General features: G+C 41.0%; 1 protein-coding gene across 4 annotated transcripts in view; it reads left to right on the top strand.

The window, feature by feature from the left end:
* Positions 1 to 17576, top strand: part of SCUBE1 (signal peptide, CUB domain and EGF like domain containing 1) — a 220980-nt gene that overhangs the window by 183229 nt on the left and 20175 nt on the right. For 2 of the 4 annotated variants that reach the window (XM_075507209.1, XM_075507192.1), the window contains 6 exons: positions 2713 to 2829; positions 7381 to 7503; positions 10928 to 11047; positions 12650 to 12742; positions 14316 to 14432; positions 16881 to 17018. In XM_075507209.1, the coding sequence (XP_075363324.1) occupies positions 2713 to 2829; positions 7381 to 7503; positions 10928 to 11047; positions 12650 to 12742; positions 14316 to 14432; positions 16881 to 17018 (708 nt within the window). Of the gene's footprint in view, positions 1 to 2712; positions 2830 to 7380; positions 7504 to 10927; positions 11048 to 12649; positions 12743 to 14315; positions 14433 to 16859; positions 17019 to 17576 lie in introns of all 4 variants that reach the window. The other 2 variants (XM_075507200.1, XM_075507181.1) reach the window with 1 other exon arrangement.

The raw sequence follows: 17576 nt of genomic DNA, 5'->3' as shown, positions 1-17576 counted from the left end.
AAAGTGTGAGGGCCAACTTCAAAGTTTCTGGGAGCCAGGGGATAACAGCGCCCAGAACACAGATTTCAGAGTTAAAAAAAAAAAAAGGCGCGAGAGGTTTTCAGCATCCTGTATCACACCACCGGCTTCTTTTAGCGAAGAGTATGTGGTGCATATTTTTCCCTTTTCTATGACCAGTGCTGAATTCCTCAGGGGACTGGTGATTGTGCAGCCAGGGCGCTGCAGCAAGCTGGGTCCCTCGGGCAGCGCCTAGCCCTACCCTCCACAGGCAAGGAGGAGAGGGGGCCGAGGGGCTGCTTGTTAAGCAAGGAAAAATCTGCGCAGAGGCTTTCCACGTTCGATCAGCCAAAGCAAGATGCTGAATTCAGCAGAGGTTGAATTTATGAGAGCAGCAGCAGGAGGTGGGATGAGGGGTTTAAAAGCTTTTAATAGCAAGCTTTGTATTATAATAAAAGTGTTTGTTTCAGTGTCTCTGCCAGCCAGTGTAAGCAGTATAAGTTTATGAGTAGCTGATATTTTGTGGAATAGAAATGCATTTGTCCATCATGAGTGCCTGTTACTTGGCAAGCAGATGACTGGTTATATTATTAGGCAGACTGTTGTTTCCATGGGCAAAGAGGGATATGCATCCTTCTTAATGTGAAGAAAAACCTGTAAAGGCCTAAGCCATAATATGTAACAACACAAAGCAGTATGTGTTGTTAGAAAGCAATGCATGAACCCCATTGACTAAACTAGTACAGGATAAGATGACTATTGAGAAATATGAAATTATTTTTGAAAAAGAGCATTCCAAGGTAAGTCAGAGGCCAGAAAATGAACTGCTTTTGTAAATTTCCTGCAATACCATATAGCGAACAAGGTTACACATGAATGAAACCATGATGTATGATTTGGCTTCTTATGCATTAAAAATCCTTTAAAACTATAACTGCAGTGTTCATTCCCAAATGATTTAACTTTATGTATTTATTTAGAGAAAACTGAAACAGTTTGCGATTTATGTGTATTCAAAAGCTGCATATTTCCAAGACTATAAAGGAAACCTTATAAAGAAATTACTTTCAGAACTCAAATAATGGTATTTTAAAATGCATAGGAAAATGCATTAAAAATGAAACGGATGTAAAAAAGATAAAATCTCAGTTGCCCTTTTTTTGCTACTTGATCATAACAAGTGATTGTTATGCACACATAAAACCAGATAGCATAGATTTTTGGTCATCATGTGTATTTCATTTTATGTTATGCATTTGCCCAAACAGTTGCTTTCCACAGTGTACATTGTCTTTTGTGTGAATGTTTTGAAACACTTAAAAATGGAGATCATATAAAATATAGCTGTTTACAACATTCTAAATTTGTGCATAAACTCTTACACAGATTTTGTGTTTGTGTACACATACACAAAATGTTAATTTTATATTTCTTGAAGTTAAGTATTTGCATTTATGATAGCATGATGAGACCTAGGATGTTTCATTAAACTTCAAAACTATATAAATAATACTTGAATATAGGAATTGGGTAGTACACCCTTAAGTATTTGTGAATTTCCATGTTTTTTCAAGCGCCCACATCTTTCTAAGCATGTACAATATGAAAGTCCAAGTTATATACAGCAATGGTGCTGCTCAGGCTATGTTCTTAATAAGCAACCCTAGAAAGTGTGCAAGCTATTAAAGGAATACTATTCCATTCATTTATACCTCAGAAATATTAGAGGAATGCGATTTTTGTTGAAATTACCACTCCTAAATAATGCCATTGTATTAATTTCTCTGACCTTTTAACAGAAAAAATTAATCGCTGAAGAGGATTCTAGGAAAACCAATTGTCTGAGGATAAAATTCACTGAAAAGTGCTGGTATTTTGCAAACATTGCTATTTAAAGTACCTTTAATGTAATGGTTTTCAGCACATCCACTCTGTGATGACTGCTGTCAAATAAACCTTTATGTCGCCCTGTTCAGCAAAACCTTTGTACTATGTTTGAAGCAATGTGCTGTTAATTGCTTTCTTCATAGGCCGCTGGATGGAAGAGACTACGTAAATAAGGGTTTCACATTAGTGAGCAGTGGTAGCCAGAGATGCCTGACTTTTTAAGGGGAAGAGGTCACGTTTGCTCGAATTAGGTAGAATGTGGACTTCGGACTAAGATTTCCTGTGTCTTAGGTGCAGCCCGTCCATTCCTGAGAGTGGCTTATTCTCAGGCACCATTTTGCTTGCGCCCCTTGTAGCTGTGCAACTGTCTGTACGGTCTTGCGTAGGCAGAGCAGGAGTCTGGGAGCGACTCCCTGTCCTGGTGGGCAGGATGTCAGAGGATGTCAGAGGAGTGGGCGGTGAAAGAAGGAATGATTTGATTCAACCGAAAACTTTTTTCCCTTGTGCCGCTAACCCCCCAAAACCTTAATACCCCCACAGCCCTGCTGGGAAAATATGATCAGAAGTTAAAGGTTGCCATCTAATGGTGAACATATATAATACGGTCTTCATGGTTTTTCTTAAATTGTCTTTTCTTACCTTTCTCCATGTACCTGCAAGTCCTTTCTTTATAAGACAGAGGAGGAATGAGACTGACGTTTTATTCAGATTTTACCTGGGGTGATATCTGCTAGTTTATCAGTAACAAGATGTTGCAACTGAATGTGAAATTCCAGCCATTCAGTTTAACTGAATTCTAATTTCTCAATGCTTTTTCTATGAATTCAGATATAGATGAATGTTCCTTCGAAAGGACCTGTGATCACACCTGCATCAACTACCCTGGAAGCTTTGAATGTCTCTGCCATAAAGGCTACACCTTGTACGGACTGACGCACTGTGGAGGTTTGGAAACTGAGTTTTGCTTATCTGTTTGCTTGTTTGCTTTGTGAACTGTTTACTGAGCCACACATTTTTTAGCTGAAGATTTTAGAACTGAAGACGATGAACCAATAAAGTTAAAATAAAGCTAAAATAGCACAAGCTGGGTGTGACTAAAATTTCAGCATCTCAAATTTGTTGAAGCATTCCCAGGAGAAGACCATAAATAAAAAACAGTGGCCACGCATTTTCGTGATGGTGGTACATACCAACCTCAGTATAGACCATAAACCTGCAGCTGTGACACTTGCATCCACTGCTGCATGGATGCAGCCGTTCTTCCACAACCATCGCAAAGCAGCCTCATGGCTGGGGTTTGTCGCACTGTACAGGGTAAGCTTCCTTACAGAGTTTACAAGCGCGGAGTACCAATCGGTACCTCCACAGGAGTGAGGTTAGTAACAATTGTATTTACAGAAGGAAGGCTTCAAATGATGGGCAACAAAGAGAATAGGAGAAGGATGTCAGTTTTACAAAGTTTACAAATTTTGGCTCTTTTGGTGTTTGTACTTACCAGACTGCGACATAAACTGCCTGTGAAACTCATAATGGAAGGCTGTGGGGTACCTCGTTCCCATCTTCAGTGGAGCTACTTCAGTTCTTCAAGCTTTTTGGCATAACTGGAAAGAATTGGTGTTGTAACATTTGGTTATCCAGGAGAGGGATATTTTTTAAGTGCATCATAGGGCAGTATTACCACAATGACCAAATTAGAGGTTCAACTTCTACTTGATCAAGGCAGGAGAATTTCAGAGCACTCAATTTAAGTCCAGCATTTGCCAGGGGTGTCACGGTACGAGACTGCCTGCCACCAGTCTGGCTAACACCCCCAGGTATTGCTGTGGTCTCCTGCCTGAATGTTTAATAAGTGGCGTAGGTTTTGATTGCATTCAGAACACTGGTCAAAGGAGAGCAGAGGGGTTTTTTGAGGGATTTGTTAAATGTATTGAGTCCAAATTATGCTTTTAACCAATCAGGTCAGCATTATGCAAACAAAAGTGACAAGAGAAAATTATAATAAAAGCTGAAAGCCCTGAATCTAAATTACTTGTTAGAAAATATTGATACAAAAGAAACTTTCCATGCTATTTTTAAATGGAAAACTAAATTGGTTTGTTTAGTTAAAAGATGGTTAATAGTTAGTTATTTAATTATTCAAGATAAACTAAGTAACGCTTGCATCAAACTATAAACAAACCCCCGACTTTAAACCCACAAAATCCATGTATTCAGGTCAGGTTCCGATCTGAATCAGACTTAGCCCAGGGAAAGTATCCTAGAGGAATTGCTGAGAACAGCGTTGGGTCCTAATGGCTCTTAATTTGTGGAGCAGGCATTGTGGTACTTATTATATGCAAGAGTTCTCCTCTATGTATTCTGAATAAATCGTGCTACGGTCTGAGTCAAAAAGATACAGTTAAAGGCTCACGTTGTTTCCATTCCTATGTGATTTGGTTTGTGCCGTGCAAACTGATGTAGCAGAAACAGATGCTAGCCTCTCATTTGTCCAAGTATTGAGTTTGCCTGATTTTGTAGGGTTAACATGAGACACTACTAATGATATCTCTGCCTGGCTTCTCTCTGGGAGAAGGGTGTAGGAGGTGTATGTTAGTATCTCTGGTATAGAGCACGATAAGCAACGAATTCACTGTATAGTAGAGGCGGGCCAGAGGAGAAATAGGAGTCTATCTAAGGAAAGAGTTTGGAAAAAGACCCCACTTGAGGGCAGTTCTGAAAGCAAAATCAGAGTCTGAAAGTTTTGGGGACCTATGTGGGGTGTGGAGAGACTGATCTTCAGTTTCACTGTTAATTCCTTAATGACTGTATGTATTAATTTAGGGAAAGCCTGAAAGTTTGGGGTTCAGCCTCAGTCTTTAAATAATTTTCAGCCTCAGTTCAGCTTCAGTCTTTTAAATAAGACTGACGTAGGACCAAACCAAAACTCTAACTGGAAATACTCAGTGCTGAGCTTTGGGCAGAAACATAACCAGATCCAAACCTCCTACTTTTTTCCATAATGGGCAGATCCAAAATCCCAGCTCTGAATCCAGACTTGTCCAGGCCCTGAGCTTTGCCGCTCAGGCCTATCATTAGTTTTAGTCAGCCCCTGGAGAGTGATGTTTACAGTGGAACAAATAACTCACCCTGGCTGCCATCCACGTGGCACTGAGCAGAAGTCAAAACTAGGGAGAAATAATGAGAACCTTCAAAAAGACTTGGTGCAAGCTTGCCTCTTAATAAGTTTTCTCTCCATCTTGGCTTCACCTCTACTAGTAATTAATAAACTACGTGGCAATGTCCTTGTTCGGGGCCTACCATGCTAAGGGGCAATCCTTGTTGCTCTCTCTGGGATCCTTTTCATGACTTCTCTTGTAATAGAAGTCATGTATCATAAGGGAATCTTTTAGAAGGACAGTGCTAGTGCTTATGCCACTTGTTTACGGTTAAGCCCTACTTGCAGTATAGGTTGGCTCATTAAGTGACCTTAGGAGAGTCAGTAGAATCTGCAGGACTGTTCAACGCCTTTGGAAATTTGGCTGCTTCTTCAGGAGCTTGGTTCTGGGCTGAGGTACTTGGCAGTAAGAGCTCATGTTTGAACAGTTTGGCCAGAGCTCAGTGGCAGGAGCACTGTGGACTAAATGTGTGTTTTGAAGCATGGGTTAGCAAGGAGATCCCCCTGTCGCACTCAGCAGCAGCCTGGCAACTATGTACAAAATTTCCCAGAAAAAGTTTTTTCTAGGACTATCTCCCTCGTCATTTTTTGGAACTGCTGACCCAGGACCTCCAGAAGTCCTGACTCTGACTCAAAAATCGTAATGTTTTCTAGAAACATGCCTGTTGTATTAGGGTGTCTTTCTCAGTTTCTTTTATGCATGTACTCCATGTTTTCTAGATTTTTTGCTTAACCACACGGGCATCAGAAAAAGAAACCTGTTTCTGGATTCCAGCAGCTGCCCCAGTAAATACTCTCATGTTCCCACCAAGTGCCCCAAGATGCCAGAGGAAGACTTGGCTAATATGGACAGGCTGGCATTTCTTAATCAGTGCAGGGCCTAGGTGTGTGCTTGAGCCCAATCCCTCATCAGCCCCACCTCCTACCTGTACCTCACCCTCTGGCTTCAGGTGGGGTCGCTGGGCTCCGAAACCGGCGCCTGGGGAGAACTGGCTTCAACTCAGACTGTGTTCCTGCAAACTGTATGGATTCACGCAGTGCCAAGCACTCGCCAATCGGAGTTCAAGCCTGGGCTCAGGCGTGGTTTGGAAAGGCAGTTAGACACTCAGCCTGTGAGCCTTTATAAAAGGCCAGACCTCCCTTAGAAACACATTAAGTGACAATTTTCCTTTTACCGTTACATTTTGAGGCCTATCGTTAAGCCAGAGTATTAGCAATTCAGTATATCTCGTATTGATTTGGTGTCATTCTAACTCATTTGAACATATGTCAAGTGGTGCAACCTACCTGCCTTGTGAAAGTCTACTCCAGTAACGCTACCGTTTTAGCAAGCTGATAGGTAGCTGCGTTCAAAGGGCAGAAACCACTTCTTGTTGAGGTTAGTGCAGTACCTAAAATAACGGGGCTGTGGTCCGTATCAAGGGCTTTTAGTTATGGCTATACTAGTAAATCAAAGAGTCCGGAGCAGCAATGCGCAACTGATGGTTCACTGATGCCATATCACAATTTTGGCCCGTGCCATCTAGTGTCCCAAATGTGCCTGAGCGTGATCCAGAGGTGAGTACATGGCAGCACAACTCCTGTTGAGCATGGTGGATAAACATCCTTTCTGGCGGTGGGAGGAGAGGAGCTGACAGATCGGCCATGTCAGCACAAGTATATAAATGCTGTTTGCATAGATTAAAAAGGTTATACCTCATATTGACTAAATACTTTTCTAATGTATCTAAAGTTGAAAGATTTTATGTGGAATATCAGTGATAAATATCTGGTAATTGCTTTACCTTCTTGCAAGCTCTTACTTTTCATTTTTACTTGAGGAGCAGAAGACTAAATAAACTACATTTCAGCTGCTAGGTTCCTATCAAGTATATAGTTTCCTCCATCTGAATAATTTCTAAAAGCAAACTCTGTGAATCGCTATGGAGAATTTATCTCCCTGTTCTGCAAAAGTGATGAAATCTCACAGATGTTTATGCCTTTGACATTTTTCTGTATAATGCAATATACTTTATTGTCCAGATGCTGCAGAGACTTTTGAGCATGTTTTGTATCTTGTGAGTACTTCCAAGAATTTCCATGTAACTAGTCCTGGCAAGTAAATTGTATCATATGCATAAATCTCTGCAAGAGTAGGAGCTAAGTATGTGTCTAAGGACAAATACATTCAATGTACATAAAATTGTTTGACATGAGTATTGTCTGCATTTATACATTTTTATATAGACTGCAAAATAAATGATATAGTAGAAAACAGATATCCTTATGCACATAATATCTCAATGCACAGTATGCATGTCCGCATATGGTTAATACTCTTCTCAATTTTAATTACATTTCAGATATTGATGAATGCAGCATCAGCAACGGTAGCTGTGACTATGGGTGTCTTAATACAATGGGGAGCTATGAGTGTGTCTGTCCACCTGGAAAGAAACTGCACTGGAATAAAAAGGACTGCGTTGGTAAGTGTGGGAGACTGACTCAGAGGTGACTGGGGTGATGCTCCTGTTCTCCAGGAGGGTGGAAAAGCCCGTGGTTTTGTCTGAGGGATGCTGCATTTTCACAATACATATCCCCAAATAATTTTAGCCTTTAATGCCTGGCAATCCTTGGACTAGGATATAACTACAAGTGGATTAGAGAATGGGCAATATGTTGGATTTTATTTGTGTTGATTTTTTTTTTTAATTGTATGAGTTTGTTCACACAAATTTAAGTCTTCCCACATTATTATTTTATGTGTTTTATAGTTTTCTCCTTTTCTTTTTTTGTCCTTTGACATCCATCTCTATGACCTCAGGTATAACTCTGTTTCCCTCTAAGAGTCATTTAGAATATTCAAAATATTTAACTGTTTACAAATAGCACATGGTATTCAGGTTATTATCTACATTCACAGCACCATACCCCAATTTTTCAAGTTATCACCAAAGGTATCCTGTTTAATATAAAGCACTGACAGTAGCTGTGTCAAAAGTATTAATTGCAATGAGCACAAATCCTGCGACCACTAAAATGATGGCACTTGCTGCTAGTGCCACTTACTTTGTGGCAAATCTGAATATCTGTTCCAGTCATCATTCTTGTGTATCCTTTAAGTAGATGACTTTTTTTTTCCTGGGGTCTAATTTGAAGCACAGCAAATCTTGGCCATAGCTACAGCCATTCAAGGTATTTTCTGTGAGATTTTAATTCTGTTTTCGTGCTTTTTAATGGGAATTGCATACCTCAGGTCTTGCATAGTCAGATTTAGGTTGGGGGGTTTTGTTTGTTTGATTCTCATAGATACATCTGGGGCTGATGCCTCATACCTAACTGGGAGCAAAACAGAACAATAAAGGGGGACATTACTTAAGGGAATCTCTGCACATATTGCGGGAAAGCACATGGAGTAGAGAGCACTGCACCGGCCTCTGGCATGATCACACAATTATGGCATTTTTCCACTTACATGGATATGGCAGTATGGAAAGCACTTTATAGTTGAGATGGGGGAAGAGGGGTGTCAAGTTGGGTTTCAGCTTTGCCACTTACTGTCCTCTTAACCACAACTAAGTACCTCACTTTTCCCACTTAGCTTTATATAAATTACCTTCACTGCTATATAGAGAACAAGTACTATAGGAGTAAGAAATGGTTAACTCTGTTTTTTCAGTTATCCACTAGGTCTCCCTTGCAATGTACCAGTTAGTCCTCTGGACAGGAATTTGTAAATTAACAGCAGGGACTAAAATTTTTTGAGGTGTGGTACATAGCACAAAACTTCTGTGGTCTAACTATATTCCCTCTCAACCTACTAAGAATGCTGTTCCCATGGTAAGGGACTGTATTGAGAATATTTTCCTAGTTGTAAATTTCTCTTCATTATTTGTAATACTCAGTTGGAAGTTGGAAAATAAAACACCCTTCTCTATTGATATACACTGTTTTATTTAATGAGGCTTAAAATGAGTGTCATCTCCCTGCTGATCGCCTGCCTTTATTACCAACATTGTTTAGAGGAAACTGCGTTCTACATTGTTATAAAAGCACAATAAAAAGGAGGAGAGTGATATCTAATGATCCTGAATGCCACATGATTTGGAGACACTTGCAGCAACAAAATCCTCTTTTGCTCAGCAATGACACTTTGCGCTTGTGTTGTCTCCTCAGTACAAAGAAATAATTTCTTTATAAACATCACCAAAGTAACATAAAAGGCCTTAGGAGGGGGAGGTAAGTAGAGGATGATTATTCCCATACTTGAGATGCGAACATCAGGCATCTTCAAGGGACTTGTATAATTTATATTTGACCACTAGCATGGCCAGGAATACAACCCAGCTGGCAGCTGCTGGGACCCTTCCTCTGCACTCAAGCCAAGCTAGGCAAGGCTCATTCCAGCTACCACATTTGAATTGGTCTGTTTTATCCCAGCTTTACTGGGCTCTTCCCAAACCCTGGCGGACCCAAACCAGTCTGGCTGCTTCCTACTGGACTTGGATGCTGCAGCTCTGATCTCCCCCCTACCTCGGTGTGGTTGCTGAGGGGTAGGAAAAATGACATTTGCAGTAGCACGGTCAGCCGTGAGCAAAACAAGAGTCAGCCAAGTCCATCTTGTAAGGTGAGCATGTTTGGAAGAAAGAGCAAGGAACAGTCAGAGAAAAAAGCATATGTACCTGAACAGGTGTTTTTACGGGGCTGAAGCAAGAACTGCTCTACAGACGCCTGGCTGAGATTTAACCAGCTGATGCAGTGTGAAATATCTGCTTGAAGAGGTGCCCAGCTGCACTTGGCCAGCAGTCAGTGCAGAGGTTAAATGTCGGGGAAAGGAGGGAAGCAGTGAGGCTGCCTCAGTGCAGGTAGTGATGGCACCTGCCGGCTGCAGCTGAGAATGAACCTCGTTGTTTGTGTGGAGAAAGATGTACTTAAGAAACACTTCAGTCCCAAAAGATGTCCAATTAAAATAAATGCAGGATTATAATTATCAGTGGCATACCGTAATCTCAGGGTGAAGCAGAGACTGGTCCAACAATTCGTAACAACTTTTTGTAGTTTCAGCTAAAACACAAACCATCCTTTACCCAAGTACAAAGAGCAGCTTGTGAGACCTGCAGGATACGCTGTCTTCATCCTGCCATGAAGCCAAGAGGAGAAGCTGGATATTTCCATTGCACAAGCTGCAATGTGCCTCGTGCGGTGGGCGCTGATGAGAAATGGCTGATGTCTCTGTGTGTCACAGTGTCCCTTCTAGCATTGCTTGGGGCATTTCAGCAGTGGCTGAAAGGACCGGTGGGACTATCCGTCTCTACCCCAGCATATCCTGCCTCACCTCTACCTGGCTGGGAAGCTTTCTACTTCCAGAAGCTTGAGCATGGAGCTGAAATGAAAAAGTCTGCAAAAGTTGGAGCGAGAAGTGGAAAATACCATTTTAGTGGTCATCTAAATAAACAGATCTTTGTGAGGATGACTCTGGGGCGTGGTGTGGTACTTGGCCTGTTAAACCAGAGAGCTGTGCCTCCAAAAGGGGGGAGAGGACATCTCAGGTCATTAGTATTACCTGTTGCTTCCGTGATCAAGTTGTGCACACAGACTTGTGCTCATAAGTAGAGCTCAGACACCTGCCTTTCAGAGTGCAGATCTGGACCTGAACAGTCCCGAAGTGGAGAATAGGAGGGAAAGACTGATCTAGAGTTTAGGTCTAAAAATGTGAAGGAGTTTCCTTTCCAAGATCAAGATCCAGATACTCTCTCCCTATTATGTGCTTATTTCAGAAATGCCTGGGCCTGTGATTTTTGCTTTGTTGCCACTACCTTTCCTCACCGCTGTAAGCAAGTGGATGCACAAGGTTCTGGGTTGGGCAGTGCCTGATTTTTTTCATTTTTCTTTTTTTTTTTCCCTCCTCAGAGATGGTGAAATGTCTCGCGAATGCCAAACCAACTCCCAAGGCTCAGCTAGTGTGTAGTAAGACAGGAGGCATAGAGAGCTGCTTCCTGTCATGCCCATCCAATACTCTTTTTGTTCCAGGTTTGTACAAAATATTTGTCCTCCTAAGTCTAGAATCTGACTTGATGATTTTTTTCTCTGCTAATGTACTCATGACTCTTGCATTCAGTTTTTGTTATGGACAACTGTAAATGAGCAAAACCATCATTATAAATTAAATTGGGGCAACATGCACATCATTAAATACAAGAAGAGCTGACTGTCAGTTACATTAGAGGTTTGGCCCTGAGTTGTTTAATTTGAGATGTCATTTTGGGGGAAAAATTTTAACAAAAATCTGAGACAGACAACTACCTTAACCAGATGATGCAAAAGAAAGATTTTAATATATTAAATTGCTATGTCAAAAGTGGGGGGAAAATTGAACAGTTGATTTCAGTGAACTCCTGCTAATTTTTAGTAACATGATTTTCAATATGAGTAGAGTCCCCTGTGCCCATCCAGGCATCTGCTTAAAATGACGGACTCTGCATCATGGCCTGAAATACCCTGCAATTGTGTGATTGAGCAGGAGCAGAAAGGACTCCCAAAGCGGAGGGTTCCTCTGAGAGGAGCTCAGCTTAGTGAGCACAATGTGAGGCAGGGGCAGGAGAGGAGTGGGACGTGCTGGGCGATTCAACGCTGTGGCTGCCACAGCACAGGATCGAGCTCCCACACCAGTCAGGGTAGCGTAAAACTTCCATCAGCTCAGCCAGTGGAGCAAAGGATGACATAGCAATGGCTTTAAACCTGTCCTACTGTCTCATACAAAATGGATACAACTAAATCTGTCTCAGGAGGCTGTGTGGAAAAAAACATCTCTCTGAATTAGTTGCTGGCAGTTGTTGGGTTTTAATAAATTTTGTTGGTAATAGTTCAGCTGAGTGTTATTTATAGAAACTCGGGCATCTCATCTTCCCCCCCCCCCCTTTTTTTTATCATTCGCTACCGGTAATCTTCATCTACACGGTTTTACAGGGCAGGTGGGGCAGGGGGTTGCTATTACTTTTTCATATATGTTCTGGTTCTGACACAGGATTATTTTTCACAAGGGTGTCTACTTTTCATGTTAGTCCTGGCATTATATGCGGTAGAGCTGTTCACACTTTATTTTCAGTTTAGCAGAGATTACTGGAACCATGCATTTATCTAATTTGTATGCACCAATACACAGTTTTATCTGTGCAGTATGTAAACCCTGTTACGGTTCTAAGTATGTTATTTTTTTGCTTCTGCCAATAAATTCTGCCAGAGTCTGAAGCTAAAACTATTACTAAAGTACGTGGCTTATTTTTTAAATTACAGAGATGATCAAAACACAAGGACTCTGCCATGGACAAGCACAAAAGATTTTATACTTGTGCACCATGGAATTATTTACAGCTAACTTCATGCCAGTTTGTTTATAAAATGTAACATTTCAGTGCTGGAAGAAACAAAACTTGTAGTCAACACTGTGAAGCAGTAGCCTTTGGCAAACTATTTCAGCCATTTAAATCCAAGTTCAGCACTTAAAATGTCTCCTTATCTAGCAGTATTAATAAGTTTGTTCAAGCACCGAACATTAATGCTGGGGGTGAGAAGGGGAGCAGATGCTTTGTGAGGCTGTTGCCACATGTGCTGACTCTGTGTTCTGCCCCGCAGATTCGGAGAACAGCTACACGCTGAGCTGTGGCATTCCCGTCCAGCAAGGCAAGGCTCAGCAGAAACGCAACGCAACCCTGCCCAGCTGCGCAGGTAGGTGCTCTCCGGCTTGCCCGGGCCTTGGCGTCTAGGAGGTAGGTGATGAGGTCCCCCAGACCACTTGGGAATTGCAAGACATACAGCTCTCGAGTTACACAAGGCCAGAATTAAGGTAGCCTGTGTTTCATCAGGTGCACACTCGCTTTTCTGCAGCCTCTCCTTGAGGGCTGGAGTGTGCTTACTTGCCTTCCAGTGTGGCATTGTATTGGTAGGTCAGTATAGGAGTGTTGGAGGTTTGAGATATATTCAGTAAGGACAAATATTTAGAATACTTTACTTTCCATCATCCAGCGAGGCAATAGTGAGCATATAAAAATGGCATTTCTTCCCAGACTTGGAAGTGAGCCAGAGGGGCCCATCAGAAGCACAAGAGCAGAAGGCTATGGTGGGTCCCAGCCCTCACCTGCGAAGTCCTTCCTTAGGAGCATGGATCCTCCTACTGGGGATTCCCAATAAAAAGGTTATGAGACTTTTATGAGCACATACTGTGTTTCATTCATCTTGTTCTCAGAAATGGCTGGATTATTTTGGCAGAGACATTTCAAAATGTGTCCCAAACCTGATACTCAGCATAAAAAAAAAGTTCAGCTTGAAATGGTTGAATTTTAGAAGCAAAATTAGAAGCAGCTGAAACAGCATCCACAGCAGTGGGAAGTGTCGGCCCACTTTACGTATCATTACCTGCTGTACTTCTCTCCAATTTGCCAGTTCTCTAACCACGGATTTCTTATATATCTGGAATGCATTAGGAGGTACGATGCTGTGGAGAGAGGTAACACGGCAGCAGATGTGGCTGCCTGTGGCACAGGGGCAGGCTACCTCTAGAGTCCTGGTTTGGCAAAGCCCTCCTAAGGAAAGAGGGACCCACATTGTGGCATTTACCTGTGACCACCCTCCACCTGCTCCGGGTCCCATGGGCAGCCCACAGTGGCTGGCAGGTGATGGCCCAGGCCCAGCCTTTTCCACCATGGACTTTGTGAGGAAGTCAGCCAGCAGCTACATTTTCTAAGCAGTGCATTGGCTGTATAACAGCCTTTAAAGTCATAAGACATAACTGGCTTGGATTTAAAGCTGAAGAATAAAACTTGCAAGCCATAGACCGCAGTCAAATAAAGATGTTTCCTTTGGATGGTTTTCAACTGCCAACAGCGTAGCTCCACTAAATTAATCTTATTCCTGGTTGGCATTAGCAAGAGCCGAACTACAGCCAAGTAACATGGGAAGTCACAGACAGAGAGTCAGAAAAAAAAGGTAGGAATTAACCTTCTTCATAGTAAGAAACAAATTCACCCAAATTCCACCAAGATGTGCAGGCGTGCTGGAGGGGAAGCGTATGTGCAGAGCACGTGCGATACTAGCAAATTCATTGATCTTTATGGGCTCAGGAGTAAGTGCTTATGCGAAAAAATGAACTTACGGAAATGGATCCTCTTGTACAAGGTGTATAACTCTTGGGCTGTCTCTTTTCTTTGTTGCAAGAAGACTGTTGAGTCTATTTTTAAAAATAAGTTTCAGACTTCACTTCATCTGCATCCCAAATGATAGCTTTTTTACGTTACATCAACAGATTCATTTGCCCCTCCAATCAAGCAGAAAGCTCGTTTTAAAATTAAAGATGCAAAGTGCCATTTACGGCCTCGCAGCAAAGAAAAAACAAAAGATTCTGGGAAGCAAGCTGTTTTAGGTATGTGGTTTCTTCTAACATGTAAACAACATTCTAATTTTTTTTGTTTGTTTGCTTGCTTGTTTGCATATTTTGTTTTCACACTGCAGATGGAAAAAAAAGTAATGGTTTTCATGTTTGGATCTGAATTTAAGTTCAGGCCAAGGGTCACACTCTAGCTGAACAGTGCCTTGGGTTTGGATCTGACAGTGCTGAAATGTCACCAGTTGCTTTGAAAAATCTTTGTTCAAAAGTACATAAGTACGAAATTAAGCTGATCCTTTTTCTGGCATTGGTAACGGCAGAAATATCCTGAGACAAAAAGCTATGACCAATGCAAAGTTACATGAAACAATGTCGGTTTGGTTTGGTTTGGTTTGGTTTAGTTTTCCCAAATGATGTTTATAAAAGAAAACAAAAGCTATTATTTATTTGCTTTATGCTGGATTAGTATCCCATTGCAGTGGCAAAGACAACCCCTAAGCGGGAAAGTTATAATCAAAATCTGATGTTACACAGCCTTAGATCTTTGTTATGTTGAAGCAAGTAGTTATGATGTTAGAAAAAATATTTAGAAGATTTAGACATAATTACCAAAAATCTGAAATTAAAAAAAAGTTTGTGTCAGGCTGAATCAAAGTAATCAAATGTTTTTAAAACTCGGTATGACTAGGTATGGGATTTTATTATTATTAGTTTTGAACATCACTTTTAAAGTTGAACAAAAAAGAGATTTTAAAAGTGATATCTATTTAACAGATCTTCACGACATTTATTTCTTGTCCTCCATCCCCTTGATATCATGACAGGGACAATTAAAGAGTGTTTGGGTGTTACTGCTGTGCATTTACACAGCTTAAAATATTTGCAGTTCATTTAGATTTAATATTAACTCAAAATTTTCCAGATTTTAATACACAGTATTGGTGTAATTGCAACAGTTCATATTGTTGCTTAAAGCAACTTAGCAGCTTACAGCAAACATTTACTGGTGGTATACAGAGCTGTTGTGCATCTGTCTTACCACCACTTTTGCTGGTGAGTGAGGAGTCATATATGAGCCCTGAACAGAGAAGTGTGAAAATAGCTATCCTAAAAAAATGCTAATGGTTTAAAGATTTTATTTTTAGAATTTAGCCTCATATTTCATCTTTACCCTGCAATCTAGATATTTATCTCTCTACTTTTCCAATTATTGGCTTAAAACAAGTCTCAGTTGTCAAGATGCTTACCTTGTCATTATGTATTGTCTTCTTTTAATAAGATGTGATTATCAGACTCATTTTTAAAGTCATAGAAGTTGGGTTTTTTGGTCCATACAGTCAGCATGGGAATGTATTTCTTGGATGCATTTCCTTGTCCTTTGCTTGCTTTGCTTTGTGTTTGTTATGTCATCTGAACTTCTGGGTCTAACAGTAAGATTTTGTCATACAACCACACACTTGGAATGAAATCCATCTGGTGGCTTGAGTGCTAGAAATTTCCCCCTGCCCTGAAAGGTCCATCGCCTATCACAAAAAGGATGTTTTTCACATAGATTTCTTTATGTAGGGAGAGGATGCGTATGTGATTGTGGCCCAACAGATTGTGGCCTTTCTCCTCAGTGGTTACACATAATTGATGAGGGCATTCAGTTCCTCTGGCTTGTGATAGGACAAGAGGAAATGGCCTCAAGTTGCACGAGGGGAGGTTGAGATGGGGTATTAGGAAAAATTTCTTCACTGAAAGCGTTACCAAGCATTGCAACAGGCTGCCCAGAGAAGTGGTTAAGTCACCATCTCTGGAGGTATTTGAAGGACACGTAGACATGGTGCTTAGGGACATGGTTTAGTGGTGGAATTGGTTGTGTTAGGTTAACGGTTGGACTTGATGATCTTCAAGGGATGATCTTAAGGGTCTTTTCCAACCTAAATGATTCTATGATTTCCTCTCAGATAAAGCCTTCCAATATATTTTCATAACCTCCCAACCAAAGGCTTTTAAAACCTTTCATATCTGGTGATTGTCATTGCTGAAAGAGATGGAATACCAGCTGGTAGTTTTTAGAGGCCCATACTGCTATGCTTTAGTCCCAGGCCTGCCACTGTCATGAATTTATGAAAGTTGACTCTCTTCCTTTGTTTAACCATCAAATGAATGTATTTAGTATTGCTGATCTTAACTAATTTCTGTAAAGAGCTTTCTAATCCTTGTGCAGAAGAGAGGCAGGAAATTAAAGGCATTAGAGGTACCACTGTGCAGCTTAGCATCACCACCCTGTATTTTTGCCTCCTGCATTCACTAGCAAAATGAACAAACCCAAAATTGCACAAAGAAGGTGTCTAACAACGCATGTGAAATGTTATGAAGCCTGCATTCACGATAACCCAGCTGAGATATCACTTATTAGCCTGTCACTTGCTACTTTGCTACTTGATTTCTTTTCTATGTTGCTTCTCTTATGCAAAGGAGGTCAATTCCCTTGTACAGACAACTGCCAGGTGACATTTGTGAATCTCAAGTGCGATTCCTCCAAGAAAAAACGCCGAGGCCGCAAGTCACCATCAAAAGAAGTGTCCCATATCACCACAGAGTTTGAAGTGGAGATGAAGTCAGAAGAAGTCTCAGGTTTGTGAAAGATCTGTCTGCGGAGAGAAATCAGAATTCAGTTCCTTGGTGTGTTGTTAGAATCTCTTTGATGCTATTTCATGAAGCTGCCATGCAAACCTTTTAGCACAAGCCTCATTCGACAGCCTTTCCAAATGCAAAGTTTCAGAGATTTAATTGAAAGGAATCAGGTATGAAATTAAGCCAAAGGAACAAAGATTGAACCTGCAGCAAAATTCCTTCAAAGCCTCAAGTTAAGTCACGTACTTTAATTTAGTCCGATTTCTTTAAACAGCAGAAATGCTAATTGATGCACAGAGAACGTAAGGGTTAGATAGAAGTTGTGCAACAATGACGATAAAAATACCCTCCAAAATGTAAGTTGCTGAAACTTCAGTCTGAGAATCAAACGCTTTTATCACACATTTGGTAAATTCATGTTTTCATAACAAACTTCAGGAAGAAGAAGAATTGCTTCAAGTTATGAGATGGAATATTATGCTATAGAATCCAGCAAAAGAAAATGTGGGCTGAATTCTATAAACATGTCAGTCCTCAAAGGCAGGTTTCTTAACCCAT

Source organism: Mycteria americana, chromosome 1, assembly GCF_035582795.1.
Source record: "Mycteria americana isolate JAX WOST 10 ecotype Jacksonville Zoo and Gardens chromosome 1, USCA_MyAme_1.0, whole genome shotgun sequence".
NCBI classification, from domain to species: Eukaryota; Metazoa; Chordata; class Aves; order Ciconiiformes; family Ciconiidae; genus Mycteria; species Mycteria americana.
The sequence above is the reverse complement of the archived record's forward strand: the minus strand, read 5'-3'. Positions and strand labels throughout refer to the sequence as shown.